At 35.4% G+C, this 21,440-nt stretch overlaps 1 protein-coding gene across 1 annotated transcript in view; it reads right to left on the bottom strand.

Moving 5' to 3' along the window:
* Cngb3 (cyclic nucleotide gated channel subunit beta 3) overlaps window positions 1-3,098 on the bottom strand; it is a 157,300-nt gene extending 154,202 nt beyond the window's left edge. Inside the window, exon 1 of the mRNA XM_071602432.1 lies at window positions 2,988-3,098. Coding sequence (XP_071458533.1) covers window positions 2,988-3,098 — 111 coding nt within the window. The remainder of the gene's footprint in view (window positions 1-2,987) is intronic.
* Between the last annotated feature and the right edge of the window lie 18,342 nt (window positions 3,099-21,440).

Genomic DNA, 21,440 nt, shown 5'->3' with positions numbered 1-21,440 from the left:
GTAGAGTTTAAAATGGTGAAGAGAAGAAGCTGGTTTCATCCCTTCATTTATAACTCTCTGTCTTCCCTTTATGTTTTCATTTTGCCTCTACTTCAAGATTTGTCTGAGCATCTAAGCTTTTCTTTGAACTGTAGTTAGGTCACACTGAATGTGGTCATATTTGTCTGAGGAACAGAGTGAAATCTCAACTCAAAGCACAGAAAGGTTGGATCTCAAGCGATGTGTTGTCTAGTAGGGGAAAACACACCCAAACAGGTAAGTGCAATAAAATGTAGGTGATAAGATGATACCTGTAGAGGACAGAAATGGGGAAAAAAATAGAGTGGTCAATTCTAATGGAGTAAAAGGGTAAGGAAGCAGAAAGTTAAGTAGTCACTGATTTTATGAAGATGAGTTTTTTTTTTTTTCAGGTGGACAAGACATGGAACACATGTATTCTAGGTAGATGTGTTGTTAATGTAGAGGGTGGAGAGATATTATAGTGGAAGTGTTTCAACAAGGAAAAGTGTGAGATTTTGAGGTTAGAAAGTCAGCAGGGACAAGGATCCTGATATTCTTGTGTCCTGATATGTAGTTCTTGATATTATTTATGGATACTTGTCATAAAAAATATTTTAAGCTGAAAAGTAAATTAATCAAATGATTTAAATCTCACAGTAACCATATGTAGTAGTCAAGACAGCCATTGTTATTATGATGGTTTTCAATAGAAAACTGAGTGGCCAGTTCATATGAATGTGGCTAGAAGGCAAGAATCCAGGAGAACTTATGAATAATGACAAAACCTTTTGACTTCAATCAAGTCAAAACCATGTTAGGATGTTATTCAAAAACAATTCTGTCATAGTTTTTATATGTTGTATAAATGCATATTTATGTGAACATTGTCTTTTTATGAAGTAAGAGAGTGTGTATTAGTCTCTAGTTTGCCATTCTTTTATTATTGGTTATTGGTAAGTAGGAATTACTTATGATCTTTTGGTTTATGAATGAACTCTTCACATGACGCTTTAAAAATAGTATAATTGATTTATTTATTCTTAGATATTTCCTTAAATGAGTCAAATAATCTATTTATTTGAGACTTATTGTTTAAATGCCATTTTAAAAGGTTATATTTTATGGGAAAAAATAGGGTTCTAACTTTCTGTCATTTGTAACATTTAGCATACTTAAAACTGATAAAAACTATTTTTCCTATACCACATGGTCTTTGAAAGAACTAATGCACATAATTTCCAAATATGGCTTCGGATAAAATGTGATGTCAGTAGTCTTTTTATGATTAACACCCAGAAAATATGGCTGTCAGGATGGCAGGGGATATATATATATACTTAAGAATTTTTTGTTCTACCTGGGCCTCGTTTAAGAACTTCAGCATTACTGTTCCTAAAGGAAGGACAACTCTTTAGAAAGTTTCTGCTCATTTTACCTTCTCTCTAACACCCCTTGCTCCTGTAGTCAGAGTATCTGGAAAGGCTCCTCTGTTCTGAGGCAGTAGCCTGGTGATTTAGCTTTCAAGTACTAATGTCAGGAAGAATAGGACTCCTGGCCAGGCTCTGCCATTTGTCAGCTTTTTATAAGCAGTGAATCACAATAGGACCCAAGGCTTTTGTGAGAGCTACATACAATCATGCTTGGAAAGGGCTTAGCACATCACTTGGCACATAGTAATTGCTTTTAGCTGTCATGTTGTCTAAGAAAATAATATATTCATTATTTCTGCATGCTCTGTGGGGAAATAATTGTGATAGGCAAGGGTTAAACATGAATTCATTGAATATCCTAGAGCAAAACACAGCAAGACTACCCGAAGGAATATATACCCAGCTCAATATTTGCAACACTCCATGAGTCTATAAACATGCAAGTAATTTTGCATTGTAGGATTATTTTTTTGACATAAGAATTAGAAAGAAGCCAAGGCACTTTCATAAAGCAATGCTAACACTTCTCTCCACTGCAAGGAGAGTCAATGGTAATCAGCTAAGGAAGGCAACTATTCCAGGCCAATGTTAAGTAACACAATGTTGTCCCTGCTCCACATTCATTCCCTGAGGTATACCCCTGCTTGTGCTTGACATCTCTGATCCAGCTTTTTGAGATGGTAAATTATTGGTCTAAAGACCTTAGGTAACTTTAAAGTAAATCAGGAAATTGATTCCAGAGATAATTTTGAGCAAACATTGCTCTTATAGTTGTCACTTTGAATTTAAACCTGTCATCAAACCTCAAATTATTAATAATGGTAATGATAATTACCACTCTGAAAGTACCTACTGTGTATTTTGTGTATACTGTTTCTGCTTCTTCTAAGGAGGCTAATAAGCAGTTATTATTATCTCTATTTACAGACAGTCTTAGAATTAAAAAAATAGCCTATAGAAGGATTTCTTCTCTTTGGCAGGATGGAAATTTTGCACCAGAGAATTCCATGTTGTGGGGGGCTGTTCTGTACATCCTGGGGTGTTTAGTAGCACTTCTGGACTTTATCTGCTGGATGCTAGTAACATTCCCACTCCTAAAATGTGACGACCAAAAATATCCCAAGACATAACTATCAAAGGTCCTCTGAGTAGCAACATTGCTCCTTATTGAGAACAAATGTTCTGGAGAATTTATTCACAAAATGAGTTTTTTTTTAAGACCACATGCTAGACATTCTTTGTTGAAACTAAATCATACAGCCAATTCAGTATTTGAGAAATGATTTACTATGATAATGGTAGAAGTGAAACTTGTTAATGGGAAGTCATACTTGGCTTTCCCAAATCCTAATATGATCTCTTAAATGTTTATTATTCTATTTTAAGCCAATATTTATGGAATCCATAAATTACTGAGTATATACTCCAAATAGCCAACAACTCAGACAGTATAAGTAAAACTGTTAATAATCTTATCTATCACAGCATTTGTTAACTTCTGTTACCAGACAAGAAGTGGTGAGACTCAAGACAAACTCAGGAATGTGAAGAACATACCTGTCCTGGGGATTGCTGGGCCTGATGGCTCGGATGAGAACTGTGCCCTTTCTCATGGTTCTCTTCGGTGGGCTGTACCTTGTTGAATTTTATTCTCAGTGACTTAAACATCTTCTCTGAAGTGGTACTGAAAACCCTGTTTTTATGACCCTGTGTCTTGAGGTAGAGAAATGTACTTTGTTTTTCTTTTCATTAGTAGACAAGCCAATTAGTTGTTTAATCAGGATTTTGTTCTGGTTAATTCCTATAGGCAACTCCCTCGCTTCTCAGAGCTTCGGCTTAAAAGCAGCAAATTACTTCTGCTTGGGCGATTTGCACTCTGTTTATGAACTTTCTAGAATCAAAATGCCCCTGTGAATAATTTATAAGTGGAGGATTAAACAAAACTTCATAGTTGATTTGAGTTGTTTAAATGTGATCATGTTGCCCATTGGTTTGTTTTCTTTCTTTCTTCTTACTCACCTAGCTAGCTCCATCTAATTTTAAGCAAAGTAATACATGCAAATGATTCAAAAACAGGCCGTGCATGAGATTCTAATATGAAGCAAGTAGTTCACTTCCCTAGAGCTCACCTCTAGTCCTGCACCATGAGGTAACTGTCTTAAACATTTTTTCCCCCTATTCTGGTGGTTGATTTTCATGTTGCTGACAACCCTGCTCATTCTACTCTTGTGTATGTGTGTGTCAGTTTGGACCTTAAAACTCTGACAGGCACAGGAACAGGATCAGGAATTGTTAAGAAAATCTTTTCTTTCTACTTAGAGACCCAAACTTTCTTGATATTCTGTGCTCTTTGACTCTTTTTTGTTTTATCATCTATCAAGATGAACTTTTTCCCCCCTTAATGAAATCACTTTTCTTGGAGACTTTTAAATTAAAACAAAACCTTTAAGCAATAAGACCACTCTCCACATCCCCCACATCCAGGGCAGCCTGCATCAATACAGCCTGCCCTCTGTATTTTGCCATCTGGGGTTTTGTTTTAGATAACAGTTATGCATTTCAAACTTGTTACAGTTCATATACAAGAAAAAATGAGGTACTTGTGAAGGAATAATTTTCATTTGGTTTTCAAAATTAACAAAATCACATGTCCCTTATCGATTTTAAAAACATATTAGAAGTTTTAATTTTAGATGTAGCCATTTTATCTAATAATTAACTTGATTGACTATTGTATTTAATTTGTATGTCCTGGAAACACAACACTACTTACTTTTGCTTACCTTTTTTTAAAAAAATATTTTTTAGATTGTTGATGGACCTTTATTTTATTTATTAATTTATTTATATGTGGTGCTGAGAATTGAACCCAGTGCTTCACACATGCTAGGCAAGTGCTCTAACACTGAGCCACAACCCCAGCCTTTGTTTATCTTTTTTTTAAGCGTTCTCTTTGTTTCCAAAGCCAGAAATTTCTTTTTAGTTTTATTATTCCTTTGAAAGGAATTCTGAATAAAATATCAAATACATATGAGATCGTTTTAGGAACTTGTCGGATAATCCCCTAATCCTCAAGTTGATTGCATTTTGAATTTAAGAAGTAAACATCAAAGCCAAGTTATGAGAAAGGAAGGTGTTAACGTCAGGCTTCTGGCTAATTCTCTCTGTGTCTGGGACTCCCAGTAGAAGAAATGACCTCACCAGACCCTCTTATAAATCTTCTCATTGTACTTACCAGTAGAAATACACCAGGGAGTCCCTATCTATAAGATGCATTTACCAGGACAGTTCTGGTCTGCCTAGATTGTTCATTGTAAGTAAGTCTCTATGTGTGGATTTATCTGGCTGTGACTGGCTGGAGAATATAGTAGGTAAGCTTTGTAAGGGTTACGAAATGGAGATATCCCCAAACAGAACTTTTTGTGAGAAATACTTGAAAACTCTAGGTAAATCCGGAACTAAACATATGCCCGAATACAGGAGAAAATGAATGGTTTTGGATGCTGTGTCTGACAGTTTTGGGTTTTTTCCTGATGAGGATGTTTTGTCTTTGCCTGATGGTGACCTGTATTCATGGAATCGTTAATGAAGTTTGGTGCTAAGACAGACCTATGATTCGGGAGTCTGTTTTGATAATTCAACCCTTAGAATTATCACAGGTTGGAATAAAAGTGATGAGAATATTTATTTAAGCATCTCTTGAAATGACTTTCAATGCCACCAACAACCTGATTTTTTTTTTTTTGTCAGCAGAGTGTACTAACATTGGCATGAGAATTATAGATGAGTACTTTTACTTTATTTAGGTAAGGTTTCTCAAAGCTCAGAAAATAGGTGATTGTAAAGAATCCTAAAATGAAGGACGTGCATTTTGGTCATTCCTGTTCGCCGTAGTAGATGTGTGAACTGAGGCAGGAGTCTTGCCTTAATCTAGAAATAACAAAATAAATATTTAAGTTTCTTCTGGGAATGCTGCGCTTATGTGTTCTGCAGAGGAGTTCTCCATCCAGCAAGGACACAAGGGAAAGGAAGAGGGGATGCTTGATCTGGGTGAAGTGGCTTTCTGGGTTTTCACCCATAGCAATCTACATTTTTTAAAAAACCATTTTATTGCAGCTGTAGATGGACAGCGTGCCTCTATTTTATTTGTTCACTTTTATGTGGTGCTGAGGATCGAACCCAGGGCCTCACTTGTGCAAGGTAATCGTTCTGCCACTGAGCTACCGCCCCAGCCCAGCAATCTACATTTTTGTACAAGTTGCTTCATTGGAGAAGTAGTGTATGCCAACATGAATAAAAGCGGTTGTTTTCAATGCAAACTTGACCACACAACTTAAAAAAAAAAAAAAGAAAGAAAAAAACCCCCTAGCCACTCCTCATGCCCTAAGGCATAATGTCTAAACAGTTTGTCAGGACATTCTGGTCTGTTACCATTGACTCTTGCCCAACTCTCTGGATTCATATGTAATCCCTATCTTGAACTCTGGGCATCTACCATAAGAAATCAAGGCAACTTGACCTACACTGCTTTTGCTTACTTCTATCTGTGTCTTGGCTCATATGTACAATTCCCTTGCTTAAAATTTTGTTCTTGTCTGTCTGGATCAAGCTAGGTGTTTCCTTCTCCTGTCTCCTTTACCATTGACAAGCGGATGTACCATCCTTTCCTTGTTTTCCTTATTGTCATTGTGCCACACAGAGACCTCTACTTCCTCATTTCTCATTTGACAACCATTTGCAGACCTCTTTTTCCTCCCAGAGTGTAAGCTTCTTCAGGGAGAGGCTGTGCTCTGTTCACCTTCAGATCCCTTGTGCTTGGCCCAAATCTGCTTATTCTGGATACTCTGGAATGTTTGTTGAGTGAATGATCAGAGGATGCTGGTTTAGAGTATCTCTCAACTATGGATCAAGAATACAGTTCTCTATGACGGATGCAGGGTGTAAGAACTAGAGAAAATGTAGAAGGAACACAGGTGCTATGTCCTTATTGTCTTTTTTTTAGTAGTCATTGCTGAAAAGACTTTGTCTTGGGCTAAGTTTGGGGTAGGCTGAGAGAAGCTTACTTAAAATATTGCTGTGTTTCACAAGAAATGGTGTATTAGATATTAGATGATACAAAAAATAGCACATAGTCATATAATATAGAAAATACAAATCAGAAGGTACTAAAGCTATTATAAAATAAAAAGAATTACAACCTTTAGTGAAGAATACTATATTTTTATTCCGATAAGTTATTTAGTTTCAGCACAGAACTATGCATTATATTTATATTGTATTAATCTTATTTATTTTGAAGTTTTATATTGAATTTATAAATAGGTGTCAGCTTTATAGTGCTATAAAATTGTAATCAAATGAGGTTTCTATATATGTTCCAGGTTTCAACATACTTAAATACCATTCCTATGAAATCAATGCCAGAGGAATAATAATAAAGTTTTTATTTAAATGGAGTCAGGTTTGACAAATGCTGTTTTTTGAAGGAATTTTTTTACTGATGGGATTTTAGACATTCCCCTTGCAGGTGATTTGGGGTGAGAAGAACTTTACTTTCTCAAGTCACAGGAGGACTGCTTCTGGGAGTGGGCATGAGTAGAATATTTCTTCTTCTTCTTTTTTTTTTGGCAAACTATTGGAAACAAACTAAAGTAATGAAACTAACTGAAATTATATTTCCCTCTATATCCTAGAAAGCAACAAGCAATTCTATGAGATCCCTCTGGACTAAGTTCAAATAATATAAATATTATTTCAATGAGAAGAGAAACCACTGAGTCCAAAGGGAGCAACTGGGTTGCCAACGGATGACCCCAAGCATGAACTTGAAGGGAAATACCAGAACCACCCCCCGCCCCACTCCCCACAGCCAGCCCTTGACTGTTGTGGTTGTCTATTTTTAGGAGAAGATAATAAACTAATAATATTCCTGAAAAAATCACTCCACTGAATACATTATACTAAGGCAGGAATATAGATGACTAAATTATAAGTTTTTTTTTTTTTTTTTTAAATTCTAAGACTCTAGAAGTAAAAGCACTTACTTCTGTTGTCAGATCACCTGTGAACCAGGTTTCAACCCTTATCTATAAAATGGAAGCTAGAATAATAAGCTCTGAAGGGTTTGGACAAGTTAATGAATAAGATGACACAGAAACATTATCTGGTATAAATTCAGTGCTCAACAAACACTTGTTTATTAATTGAGTGAAATAGAATGTGTTTCTAAAGTTTAGGATACTGTATTTACTAAAGCATGTGATTTTACTCAGCTGTCAACATTTGAGTTCTTCCTGAGTTGAATTCAGGTGCTTGACTGAATGTTGATCTCTATGGGATATATAGAGATGACTGGAACAGGATGCCTGGATTGGGCACAGGAGAGAGAGAAAGAGAGGGAGGGAAGGGGTTGGGGGAGAAGGAGAGAAAGAGGAAATAAACAATCACAATACAACCACAATGAAGACTGTGAGCAGTCCTATTATTAGTATAGAAGAGCAGGTGATCCAGGGTGTCTCTGTGTGAGTGGACTTTAAAATGGAGAATAAAGCTGTGCTGAGATTTATTGCTCGTGATAGGTTTTGGAAGGCTGAGGAATTCTCTGAGCATATGGGGAAAGGTAGGGGATTACAGAAAGAGCATCCAGTTAATTAAGGTATTACAGTAAGTAGCAGTTTCTGTGGCCTGCACATTTTTTCTCAGTGACCCAAAGATTTGTTAAACTACTGTGAATATTAATAATAAATATGAAATGCATACATAATACTCTTTGCATTATGTAAAGAAAAGCTATAGACCACACCATTTTCAAAAGGGATGGAAGACACCAATTTCATGTTCTTTTTTATTTTTGAAGTTTTTGTAGAATTAGCAAAATTGTAACTTTAAATTCAAAATACATATTCAAAGAAAACTTAAGAATGTGTTTATTTTTCAATGATCTTAGAAAGTGGATTTTTAGCAACTGATCCTTAAACGAAGTTTTCCATCATAAAATATGTATAACATGATTTAGAAATATTTGCCAGGGTGATTTTGTGTGATGACAAATTTACAATATTTAGATTTTTTTCTTTGGTTACCTAGAGATGTAGTGACTATATGTAGCAACTCAGCTGACATGAAGAGTTTCTAAAACTAAAGTGATTTTAAATACAGTATTTCAGCAAGTTTCTTTGATTATAATATTTGCATTGCTTTTAATTTATAATTAAAATGCATGAGCAGCAAATGTAACAGATATTAAGGGTAAAAATGCCTGCAGGAAATTGTTAATAACTAGTGGCATCTGTGACTAATGAATGCTATATTGGTTTAGACTGTGACTAATAGAATAAATGTTTTGAAAAAAATCCTTATGTTAGTATTTTATAAACATTAATCAGGTTGTGATGGATTTGTTCTGAGTATGGATGAGTATCTGCAAAGTTTTCTCGTTTTTTTTTTTTTTTACAAAGTTGATTAGCTTGCTTCAATATTGGGTTCCAATTATGGACTAATATTGCTCATTTATTTATTTTTTATCATCTAGTGAGCTCACTGAAAGCATTTCAGTTAATTGAACATCATGATCTAACGTTATAAGAAGATTAATAATACAATTCCCAAAGAAGATTGTCTCCCACAATTAGCTTCCTGACTAAGCTGCTTTCAACTTTGTCTTTTGTTTTCTATGTTCTAAATTTATCAATAATCTGACTCTAATGTCTTAGGAATTTCTGAGTAAAATCAGGACATTGTTTATTCCAATAAAATAAATAAAATAAAGTGGCGGATGTTAGTTTATTAATAATAACTGTTGGTTATTTTAACGATAAAAGCTATTATTTATAAAGCATAAGCTGTTAATCCATGAGAATATCACTTTTCAATACTCAAATTTATCAATGGTAAAACTTTATTAAATTTTTAAAACTGAGAGGTGGTTATAATATGTAGTGATTTGAAAATTTTCTAAGAATGACTATTATTTCTTAGAATCCAGTGAAATTCTAATGACATTCTTCATAGAAATAGAAAAAAGAATCATGAAATTCATTTGAAAAAATAAGAGGCCTAGAATACCCAAAGCAATCTTTAGTGAGAAAAGTGAAGCAGGAGGCATCACAATAACAGACCTTAAATTATTACTGCAGAGCCCCAAACAGCATAGTATAGGCACCAAAACAGACGTGAAGACCAATGGTACAAAATAGAGGACACAGAGAAAACCCAAATAAATACAGTTATCTCATACTAGACAAAGGTGCCATAAACATACATTGGAGAAAAGATAGCCTCTTCAACAAATGGTGCTGGGAAAATTGGAAATCCATGTGTGATAAAATGAAATTAGACACCTATCTCTCACTCTGCACAAAACTCAATTCAAGGATCAAGGACCTAGGCATTAGACCAGAGACCCTGTGCCTACTAGAAGAAAAAGTAGGCTTAAATCTCCATCATGTCAGCTTAGGAACCAAATTCCTCAAAAAGACTCCTGAAGTGCAAGAAGTAAAATCAAGAATCAACAAATGAGAATGTATCAAACTAAAAAGGTTCTTTACAGCAAAGGAAACAATCAAGAACCTAGATAGTTTATGGAATGGGAGAAGATATTTGCCATTTGCACCTCAGAGCATTTATCTCCAGGATATATAAAGAACTCAAAAAACTTAGCACCAAAACAAACAAACAAACAAACAAACAAGCAAACAAAACAAAAATCCAAATAACCTAATCAATAAATGGGCAAAGGAACTGAATAGGCTCTTCACAGAAGAAGCAATATGATCAGTCAACAAATATATGAAAAAATGTTCAACATCTTTAGCAATTAGAGAAATGCAAATTAAGAATACACTGAGATTTCATCTCACTCCATTCAGAATGGCAATTATCAAGAATACAAGTAACAAATGCTGGCGAGGATGTGGGGGGAAAAGGTGTACTCATACACTGCTGGTGGGAATGCAAATTATTGCAACCACTCTGGAAAGCAGTATAGAAATTCTTCAGAAAACTTGGAATGGAACCACCATTTGACCCAATTATCCCACTACTCAGCTTATACCCAAAGGACTTAAAATTAGCATACTACAGTGACACAGCCACATCAATGTTTACAGCATCTCAATTCACATTAGCTAAATTGTGGAACCAACCTAGGCACCCTTCGACAGATGAATGGATAAGGAAAATATGGTATATACACCCAATGGAAATATTACTCAGACTTAAAGAAGAATGAAATTATTTCATTTGCCAGTAAATGGATGAATCTGGAGACTCTCATGCTAAGTGAAATAAGCCAATCTCAAAAAACCAAAGTCCAAATATTCTCTCTGATAAGCAGATGCTAACACAAAATAAGGGCAGGGGAGGGAAGAAGAGAAGTCCATTGGATTAGACAAAGGGGGATGAAGGGCAGGAAGGAAGGATGGGAGTAAGAAAGAGTAAAATGAATCAGACATAACTTTCCTATGTTCATATATGAATACATGACCAGTGTAACTCCATATCTCCATATCATGTACAATCACAAGAATGGGATCCTAATTAGAATAATTTATATCCCATGTATGTATAATATATCAAAATGCATTCTACTGCTATGTCTAACTAAAATAAATAAATATAAATAAATAAATAAATAAATAAATAAATAAATGCTAGAATCCACTTCATCCTTGAGTTTCAGGCTTATGGTTCCTTCAGTATTCAGAATGTTTAATGTGAAATATTTCCTAATCACTTTATTATCAACCTGCTTAAAAACACATTTGTCTTCTTTATTTCAATGTAGCAGTTTTTTCTTTATTCCTAGTTTTTGATGGTACTATAGTTCATTTGATTTCTTTCCTTATATTTATTACATAAAAATTGCAATTTCTTTGTTTCATTCTTAATAAAACTTCTCCTTATTCCTTCTCCTTTATCCTTCTTTTCACCACCACATCTAAGCATTTAGAGATTATTTTATTCTGTAATAACTTTTAGGTTGGTCAGATGAAGTCAAAAACAATTTTTCTGAAGCCTAGATGGCTAGCCTGTGTGTGAGAAGAGGAGCAAACCCACCCCCCGGGAGTCAATGAGTCCAGCAGAGCTTTTATTTCAGCAATGTTGTCCATAATTTTCTGCAATATCAAAGAAGCCACTAGTTTCATTGATACAAGATCTGAAGCTGGCATAAATATCTCATGTTGAATCTCTCAATGTAGTTGTTAGAAATTTTAAAATAATTTATTTTAAAATGATTTCAAATTTACTGAAAAGTTACCAGAACACTACAAAGAAATCAGTATCTGCTTCATGATGATTTTCCAGTTGAATAACATTTTTCATCATTATATTTTTGCTCTTTCTTCTCCATATTAGTATATATGTACTAATTATCATTAGTCTTTTCCTGAATGATATGAGAGCAAGTTGCAACAACATTCCTGTACTGTTAAATATTCACATATGTGTTTCCCTAAGCAAGGACAGTGGCCCGTTGATCACACTTTCAACCTCAAAGCCAAGAAATCAACATTAATATAACACTACCAATCAATCCACAGATTTTAAATTTTACTAACTGTCTCAAAAAATTTCCACCTTTTCTTTCTGGTGAAGTATCTAATACAAGATCATGTATTGCATTTAATTGCCATGGATCTCCTGTCTCTTTCCATCTGGACTGGATTCTTTGTCTTTCCCTGTATTTCTTGACCTTGACAGTTTCTAAAGACAAGCAGCCTTTCTTTATATATGATGACACCAACTACTTTATTTTCAAATTAATATTTCTAAAAATTATAATTAAGTTTTCCAGAGTGTCAGGTTCTACATTGTCTTTCTAATGCTCCATTTGGTTGGTAGGTCATTTTCAAATACTGCTTTTGTTACTTATGTGTCATCATATACTACACATCGTTTTTTATGTTCACCCATTTGTAATTCATGGATTCATCTATTCAGTAATTATATGATTCAATAAGCATACCAGTCAAAAGCATTGAAGTCTGGCCATAATACATGTATTATTTACTTAATGTTCACAATACCTTATCAGAGAGGTTTTTATTATAACTCCCTGTATTCAGGTATGAAAAATGAAATTTGAAGGATTAAGTAATTTGTCCCAAAGTTATATAGCTAATAAACAGTGAAGCTAGGACTCTGGCACCAAAGCTATACTCCTTTAAAATTTTTTTAAATTTAATTTTTAAATTTGTTCTAATTAGTTATAGATGACAGCAGAACGAATTTTGACACATTGTACACAAATGGAGCACAACTTCTTCCTCTGGCTGAACATCGTGCAGAGTCGCACCTGTAGTGTAATACACGTATATAGGGTATTAATGTCTGTCTCATTCCATAATCCTTTGCATCTATACACCCCCTCCCCTCCCCTCACTTACCTATGCACAACCCAAAGTTCCTTCATCTTTCCCTCACCCCAGCATTATGGACTAGCATCTGCTTATCAGAGAAAACATTCGGCCTTTGGTTTTATGGAATTGGCTTATTTCACTTAGAATAATATTCTCTAGCTCCATCCATTTACCAGCAAATGCCATAATTTCATTCTTTTTTAATGTGGAGTAATATTCCATTGTGTATATGTACCACATTTTCTTTATACATTCATCTGCTGAAGGGTATCTATGTTTGATTCTATAGTTTAGTTATTTTGAATTGAGCTGCTATAAACATTGATGTGGCTCCATCACTGTATTTTGCTGATTTTTAAGTCCTTTGGGTATAAACCTAAGTGAGTCAAATGATGGTTCCATTCCAAGTTTTCTGAGGAATCTCCATACTGCTTTCCAGAGTGGTTGCACAATTTACAGTCCCACCAATAATGTATGAGTGTGCCTTTTTCCCCATATCCTCGCCAATACTTATTGTTGTTTTTGTTATTAATAGCTGTCATTCTGACTGGAGTTAGATGAAATCTTAGAATAGTTTTGATTTGCATTTCTCTAATTGCTAGAGATGATGAACATTTTTTTCATGTTTGTTGATTGATTGTATTTCTTCTTCTGTGAAGTGTCTGTTCAGTTCCTTTGCTCATTTATTGATTGGGTTATTTGGTATTTTTGGTGTTAAGTTTTTGGAGTTCTTTACGTATGCTGAAGATTAGTACTTTATTTGAGGTGTCTATGGTAAAGATTATCTCCCATTCTATAGGCTCTCTCTACACATTCTTGATTGTTTTGTTTGCTGAGAAGAAGCTTATTAGTTTGATACCATTTCATTTATTGATTCTTGATTTTACATCTTGCACTTTAGGAGTCTTGTTAAGGAAGTCACTCCCCAAGCTGACATGGTGGAGATTTGGTCCTACTTTTTCTTTTATTATGCACAGGGTCTCTGTTCTAGTGCCTACTTTTATCCATTTTGAGTTGGTTTTTGTGTAGCATGAGGGATAGAGGTTTAATTTTGTTATATATGGGTTTCCAGTTTTCCCAGTACCATTTGTTGAATGTCAGGAAGGAGTTTAGAAGGTACAGAGTTAGACTTATCTTTGAAACAAAAGATAGTATCAGAGAGAAAATACAGGAAGTGAAAGATCACTTCAATGAACAGGCAGAGATTATAAAAAGGAATCAAACAGAAATCCTAGAAATGAAAGAAACAATAAGATTCAATGGCAAGTATCACCAATAGACTAGACCACTTGGAAGACAGATCCTCAGGCTATAAAAACAAAAGGCAAACTCTTGAAAATAAAGTTGACCATACAGAGAAGATGATAAGAAACAGAACATCCAAGAAATATGGGATAACATAAAAAGACCAAATTTAACATTTATCAGAATAGATGAAGGCATGGAGATACAAACTGAAGGAATGCAAAATCTTTTCATTGACATAATATCAGAAAAAGGGCTAGTGATCATGGGGGACAAGTTGGGGGGCAAAGAGCAGGGAATCGGTGGACAGTGAGGACTGTCTCACAGAAAAACAGTATTTCCTCTGCTTGAATTCCGAGTCATGGAGCCTCAAGGAATACAGCCTCCCTCTAGTTCTCTATCTTGGGATCCTTCCAATATACTTCTTTTGAGAATGTGTATTTTGAGCACCCGAAATATAGAAATTGAGACATACTGTTCTTCAAAAACTCACACCTTCGTGAAGGACACAGGCACGCAGATGAAGAGTGTGACCATCTAGATGCAGGGAATAAAGCTCAACCATTTTGAGCCCATATAGTGCCTTTTTGTACATAGGCACCAAATTAGTCCTGTTAAATAAATAAATGTATTGATGAAAAGAGGTTAAAAAGTCCTAATCAGTTACTTGGTCATACCTAAGGTTTGCAAATTCATTTTAACATGAAGTACATTTTCATTTGAATATTTAGTGAAAGTAGTCTATATTTGACACTTTATATATTTTTAACACAATTGAGATTTTATTGGTGTTGCAGACTCAATCTGCATAGACATATAAATGCAAAAAATTTTGATGGCTAGTAGTAAATGTGTAAAATAAATTATTAAATGAATCTTCTCATGAGGCCTACATTACCTAAGATAAATTGCTACTTTTAATTTATAAGATGTTTTCTAAATTCTCCCTCCTCATTCTTTCTGTAGAGCACTATCAGTTTTTAATTTTAGTTAGGTTAAAGTTTTTATTAGGTCCATTTAAAAAATTTTTAGCACTGGGGATAGAACTCAGGGATGCTTAACCACTGAGTCACAACCCCAGTCCTTTTTACTCATTTTTTTGAGACAGGGTCTCACTAAGTGGAATAGGGCCTCCCTAAGTTGCTCGGGCTGGCCTCAAACTTGCAATACTCCTGTGTTAGCCTCCTGAGTTGCTGAGATTACAGGTGTGAGCAACCAGCCCGGCTCTAGTTTTCATTTCACATAATTACTGTAACTAAAGTGTTCATGAATGCCAATTAGTCCATTTCTTTGTCTATAGGCAGAATTCCAGAGGAAAGCTGTTTGTATGATTGTGAAAATCTAACAAGCTCATTTTCTCCTCTTAGCATTTTGATATTTAGTTTATATATTTTTATTTGTAATAAAGTCTATTTCTAAGTCATTAGAAACAGGCAACTTGACTTAGTGGGGAAAACGGAGCATTTGATAGTAGAGTATGTGGATTGAAGGGCCAGTTCCAGAATGAAATAACTATGTGCAAATCAGCAACTCACAAGTCATATGAGCTGCAGTTTCTTCCTCTGCATAAAGGTGATAAGCATGCCTTCTGTATTGTATGCTCCCTCCAAAGTTAAATCTCTTGATAGTAAGTTAAGCAATATATTTGTGTTAGAATAATACATTTCAAAAATGCTTGAAAGTAGAAGGCTAAATGATAACTGTAAGTAATAAATGTTCCAAAAGAACACAGCCCCAAGGTGTTGTGAGACCAAAAAAAGGAGGCAGACAGACTGAGGATTTCAGAGAATGCAGTTGATTGGGGGACTTACAAAAGTGTGGTGGTCTTAGACAGCAATAAGATACAAATTTAGGTCAGAAGGAGGGAATATATATTGGTCAGTAAAAAAGTGACTTCATCTAAGCCAGATTATACCTAGTTTAATTTTAAGCTATTATAAGAGTCAGGCACTTTCCTGGTGCTAGAGTCTAATTGTAAAGCTCTACATATTACTCTGTTGGTTTTGTCTATTTATAGTTTGCTGGGAAATATGCAGGAAAAACCAGATAGGGTTACCCTGTGGCAATTGTGATGATTATGAATCAAGATGGCCCACAGTCATGTCATGCTGAATCCATACATCCCATCCCTTGTAGTTGGCTCCTGCAGCCAACCATTCAACTATTGGACAGAATGTATTCTGTGCAGGAGGATCTGCTAGATTCTAGCCCAAATGGGGCTATGCTGGGGCACTGGGAAAAAGTCAGCATGAGTTCACACGTTAATTCCCTCACCCTGAGAATCCAAAGTTCATTTATATCTGAGGTGAGGACAATGAAGCTATGAATTGTGATGTAAAAGCCTCAGAAATGAGGCTTTTATAAGCACCTCTTGTGGACAGTGTGCATGGACGAGGGGGATCCAGAGGAAAGGATAACTATAAGGAGAAAGTAGGGTGAATGACTTCTGCTGACAGTCTTGCTTATGACCTACCATATTTGGGACATTCAGAGATCAATGGAAGGTACTTGGGTGGGGGCTTAGGTCTTGGGCCTCTTGAGTGTTATATGATTGAGATGATGATAACAACAACAAATGTTTTACCTTGTATATTCCACATGTCAGGGACCCATCCACCCCACTTTAGGAGATAGATGCTATTATTATTTCTATTTTACATATGAGACACACCCATGGCCCAGAGAGGTTGAAGTGGCATCTGAAGGTGGCTTCAGAGTCCATCTTTCTCACCACCATGATATAATAAGTGAGATTCATGAATCCACATCAGGAAGCCAAGAGCCTCGAAGTCATTTATCAAAGCAGTGTTCAGTGATGCACTATATGGTCACGTTGAGGGAGGCCCATCACTTTTACTCAAAATATGCACTGACTTTTATTAATAAAGTTTCAAAAGTATGTCACCTCATTTAATTAGTTTTGGGAACATCCTAGGAAATCTGGTTTTCTAAACTCCCAGATAATTCCAAAGTGCAGTTAGTGTTAATAGTGTCTTAAAACTTTTTTTTTTAAACATATAAACTTAAAATTCCCTTGGTTAAAAATAGTGGTTCCTAAAGTATGGACATTCAAGATGATCAGCATCTGATATATATTCTCTGGCCCTACTCCAGGCCCTTAAATTGCAGCTCTGGAATGGAGTCCAGCAATCTGTATTTTGATATGCCCTCTATCTAATTCTGATGCATGCCAAAATTTGAGGACCTCTTGTCTGAGACTATTACCATAACTCACATGTAGAAGAAAGTATTATTTTGAAGTCACTGATGTTAAATACCAGATTTTCTAAAAATTTTCTTTTTCTCCTTTAGAAAGCTAGTATAAGTGTGTTTGCCTTTTAATTTATTTCTCTATTTTTCTCATCTAATGTGCCACATTATTAGACAAGTTTTCACTATGTCCCCCGAAGCCTATACTGATGGGTTTCATTTAGATAGGACTGCATAGTAAAATTTATGCTGCATTTTTCCTCAATGAGACTCAAATGGGGATTGTGAATAATTTCTCATCCACCAATGACCTCATAATATTTAGATTAATGAACACAAAATGCAGGAAAACAAAATAGCTTTTTGATTAAGAAAGCTATACCTCCTGGGGGAACAAGTTAGAAGTGAAAAAGTGGTATTGAACATCTAGTCTGTTATTTTTCTGATATTTTTTTTATTTTTGGTTGTGTGAATTGTAGTAATTGTTGCTGTTAAGGGAATACACTCTTGGGAAGCCAGCTGGTGGTTTAGACAAGGTCAGAATCATTATTTGATAAGGTCATCATGATTCTGGGTCTGGTTCTCAGCTCTGCAGGCCCAGAAATTAATTTTTCAAGCTTGCCCTGAAGTGACATCCTCTGGGCAATCTTACCAAACCAAATCCCTAAGAGACTGGTGTGTTGTCCAGAGCTCTAACTTATTAATTCACCATGTTAAATATTGAACTTTCAGGTAAAGTAGAATATTTTTCTTGGTATGAGCGAATTCTCATTCCTTTCAGCAAAACTACAAAAATGACAAGTTAAAATCAGAAGATTATTGCACGGTGAGCATGGAGTTGGCCCAGGCAGAATAAGCTGGATGATCATGTGTCATATCTGTTTTCACCTGGGGTGTACATGTAAGAGGAATTACATACTTATTTCTGGGATCAGAACATGCCCTTACCTGGATCACACACACATACAAACACATATATATTTATTTACTTATTTTTGTACTGGGGATTGAACCCAGGGGTGCTTGAACCCACTGAGCCACATCCCCAGTCCTGTTTGTATTTTTATTTATTTATTTATTTTGGTTGTCAATGGACCTTTATTTTATATATTTTTATGTGGTGATGAGAATTGAACCCAGTGCCTCACACAAGCTAGGCAAGCGCTCTACCATTGTGCCACAACTGCAGTCCCCCTGTCCTGTTTTGTATTTTATTTAGAGACAGGGTCTCGCTGAGATGCTAAGTGTCATGCTAAATTGCTGAGGCTGGCTTTGAATTCGCAACCTTCCTGCCTCAGCCTCCCGAGTTCATCTGGGATTACAGGCATGTGCCACTGCGCCCGGCCTAGGGTATTGTTTTAAGGGGAGACAACTTATTTATTTATTTATTGTAGAGAAAACCATTCGGGGTTATTACATGCAGATTTTTCATGCTTTCATTTTATTTTCAAAGTGTGGTGTGGGATTCCTTGTAGGAAAGGAGGTAAGACGTTTGGCTGTCATTCCTCCGTGTTTGATCAAAGCTAGGAAAACATTATTTATGAGAAAAAAAGTATTATAATGTGAAGAGAAAACAAAACCCTCTGCCTGTTATGACACAGTATTTTGGCATATAGGTTTTCTATTTTGCTTTATAGAAAGAGCACTTTTTGACTCTCAGACACAGATTTTAAAAAGCCAGATATTTCTTTTGTCTATACATACAAATAAGAAACATAAATTGACTGAAGTTTTTCTTCGATCTCTGCACATACAATGTTCTATTCTTCTGCATCATTTTTTAACCTAGAGACATAGGCAGGTGTGTTTCCGACACAATATCACCATCAGCACCATCAAAAGCATTGATGAGGTTGTGCTTATCTAAATGGTGCTCTATCTAAGACCATTTTACAAATTCTGATGCTGGTCCATTTCTATTTGACTACTAATGCTTGTGCTTCATTTCCTTTACCGAATCACAGGAGGCTGGAAGGTAAGACTTCTCTTCCATGACAGTGGGAAGTTTCTGGCTAATTGTAGTCCTACCCACCTTTTGACTGGATCTCACCAGCCTCTCAGTGCTTCGATTTTTTTCCCCCATATATTTGGAGTCAGTTGCATCTTCAGTGGCAATGCTTGGCATGGAGAGGAAATTCTTCACCACCTTGCAACATTGGCATGACCTACATCATTAGAAGCTCCTTTGAATGCAGAATCTCTGGCCTCACCCCAGATTTGCTGAATTAGAATCTGCATGAATATCAAAACTTCCAGGTGATTTAAATTAGAGACACATCCCTGAAGCATCACAGCCCTTTCTGCTTGTGTGAATCTTCCTTTCTTTTATTTTTTTTGGGGGAGAGGGGGTACCAGGGATTGTATTCAGGGGCACTCAACCACTGAGCCCCATCCCCAGCCCTATTTTATGTTTTATTTAGAGACAGAGTCTCACTGAGTTGCTTTGTGCCTCACTTATCTTGGCTTTGAACTCGAGATACTCCTGGCTCAGCTTCCCTAGCCACTGGGATTACAGGCATGTGCCACCAAGCCTGGCTTTTACTTTATTAATTACTATAATGTTCTAGGTAACTGCTTTGCAAGGAAATTTGGATTTTTGATAATTTCTCCAACAAAGACCAATCATTTACTTAGTCATTTCCCCCTTCCTCTATTTTTAATGTCTTTCTGCCTATATAATAATTTAGTTTCAATGAGGAATAGTAATATCTTTTTTTTGAAGATATTTTAAATGATAATTACTCCTAGTACCAATATTGAACATGATTCAGTTGAAGCAACACAACATGAACAATATGAATACCTTTGGTCACAATCCTCAGACAATAGTGACTGTAAAATGATGTATCTCAGTTTCTGAGAAATTAAAGTGTACATGAAAAGTATATGCTATAAGAATGAATAAAATATATGGTAATTATGTTCTTAAATAGTAGGATTTCCCTACTCTTTGCTGCTTCACTTTTGTCCTGCAAGAAAGGCTAAGGCAATGGGGTTGAGATTTGTATTTCTGGTTCAAAATTTAGGAATATATTCTCAACCCTCTTGCCAACTTCTCTTTTGCAGGAAAATATATTTAAGAAAATAATTGACTTTCTTACATTTTGCACATGTACATTGCCATGAATTCACTCAGGTATAGTCACTTGTCTCCCATAGCATGGCTCAGAGTGTAGGGACAGATGTAAAAATCTGGTCAAATTAACTGTATTTGTGTAAAATAGGGATGTGCATCCAGTCTAGTCCAGAATTGCTGGTTTGCTCATTCTACCTTGTTTTCTCAATAGATTCTCAAGTGATTTTGGGCTGTCATGTAGTTGAAGCATGAAAAGTTGGAATATTCGACATAAGACAGTCCAAGTTCATCCACATGAAAACTTGCAGGTCTTAAATGCCTCCACATTTAATTTTCATACAGTCTTTTTTTTTTCTTCTGTGTTCCCATATGTCTTGTTCATTGAAATTCTGAAGTATTTCTGGGAAAATGTGACCTGAGGTTATGCATTGATGGGAAATGTATCCTTTTGAACTTTAGTATGTCTTTCAAAATCTTTAGGATAATATTCATGCTGAAAGGCAAGCCATGTAATATGTACTAGATTTAATTTTTAATGTTTTACTAAATTGAATGTATAATCCTTGATACTTTGTTTTTGTCTTCAGATATTTTTATACTTAGAATAAGCAATTACTGGGGGAATCAGTGGGAGAGAAACACATCCATTTTGTGGACAGAAGTCTCTGAACCTCAAAGCTCTCACATATCAAAGAAAGAAAAAGAATTTATTCTTTTTTAGTAGAGAGCAAAAATAAGGTACTGGTTGCCTGCATTTACCTTTAGTAGTCCAAAACTTCTTGGAACTCTTAATGTGACACAATATCAAAGAGATGAATTCCTTAAATCCCTCCTGCCTGATGCACTTCCCCAGTACTTCCTTATTATACATCGATACTAAGGTTTCTATTCTATTTTCCCATGAATGTTGAAAGCTTACCACTGTGAAAATCACATTAGTTAGTTCCAAATGGAACTTCAATCAAATACTTGAGAAGGCAGAACTGGAATAATTAAAAGTCAAAACCAAACCAAAAAACTTTAAACAGTTGGACCTTGTATATTTATAAAATGCTGAGTTTTCAAGGGGTGAACTTATGATTAATTTTGTATGTCCACTTGTTTTGGCTAAGAGATGCC

Source organism: Marmota flaviventris, chromosome 15, assembly GCF_047511675.1.
Source record: "Marmota flaviventris isolate mMarFla1 chromosome 15, mMarFla1.hap1, whole genome shotgun sequence".
Classification (NCBI taxonomy): Eukaryota; Metazoa; Chordata; class Mammalia; order Rodentia; family Sciuridae; genus Marmota; species Marmota flaviventris.
The sequence above is the reverse complement of the archived record's forward strand: the minus strand, read 5'-3'. Positions and strand labels throughout refer to the sequence as shown.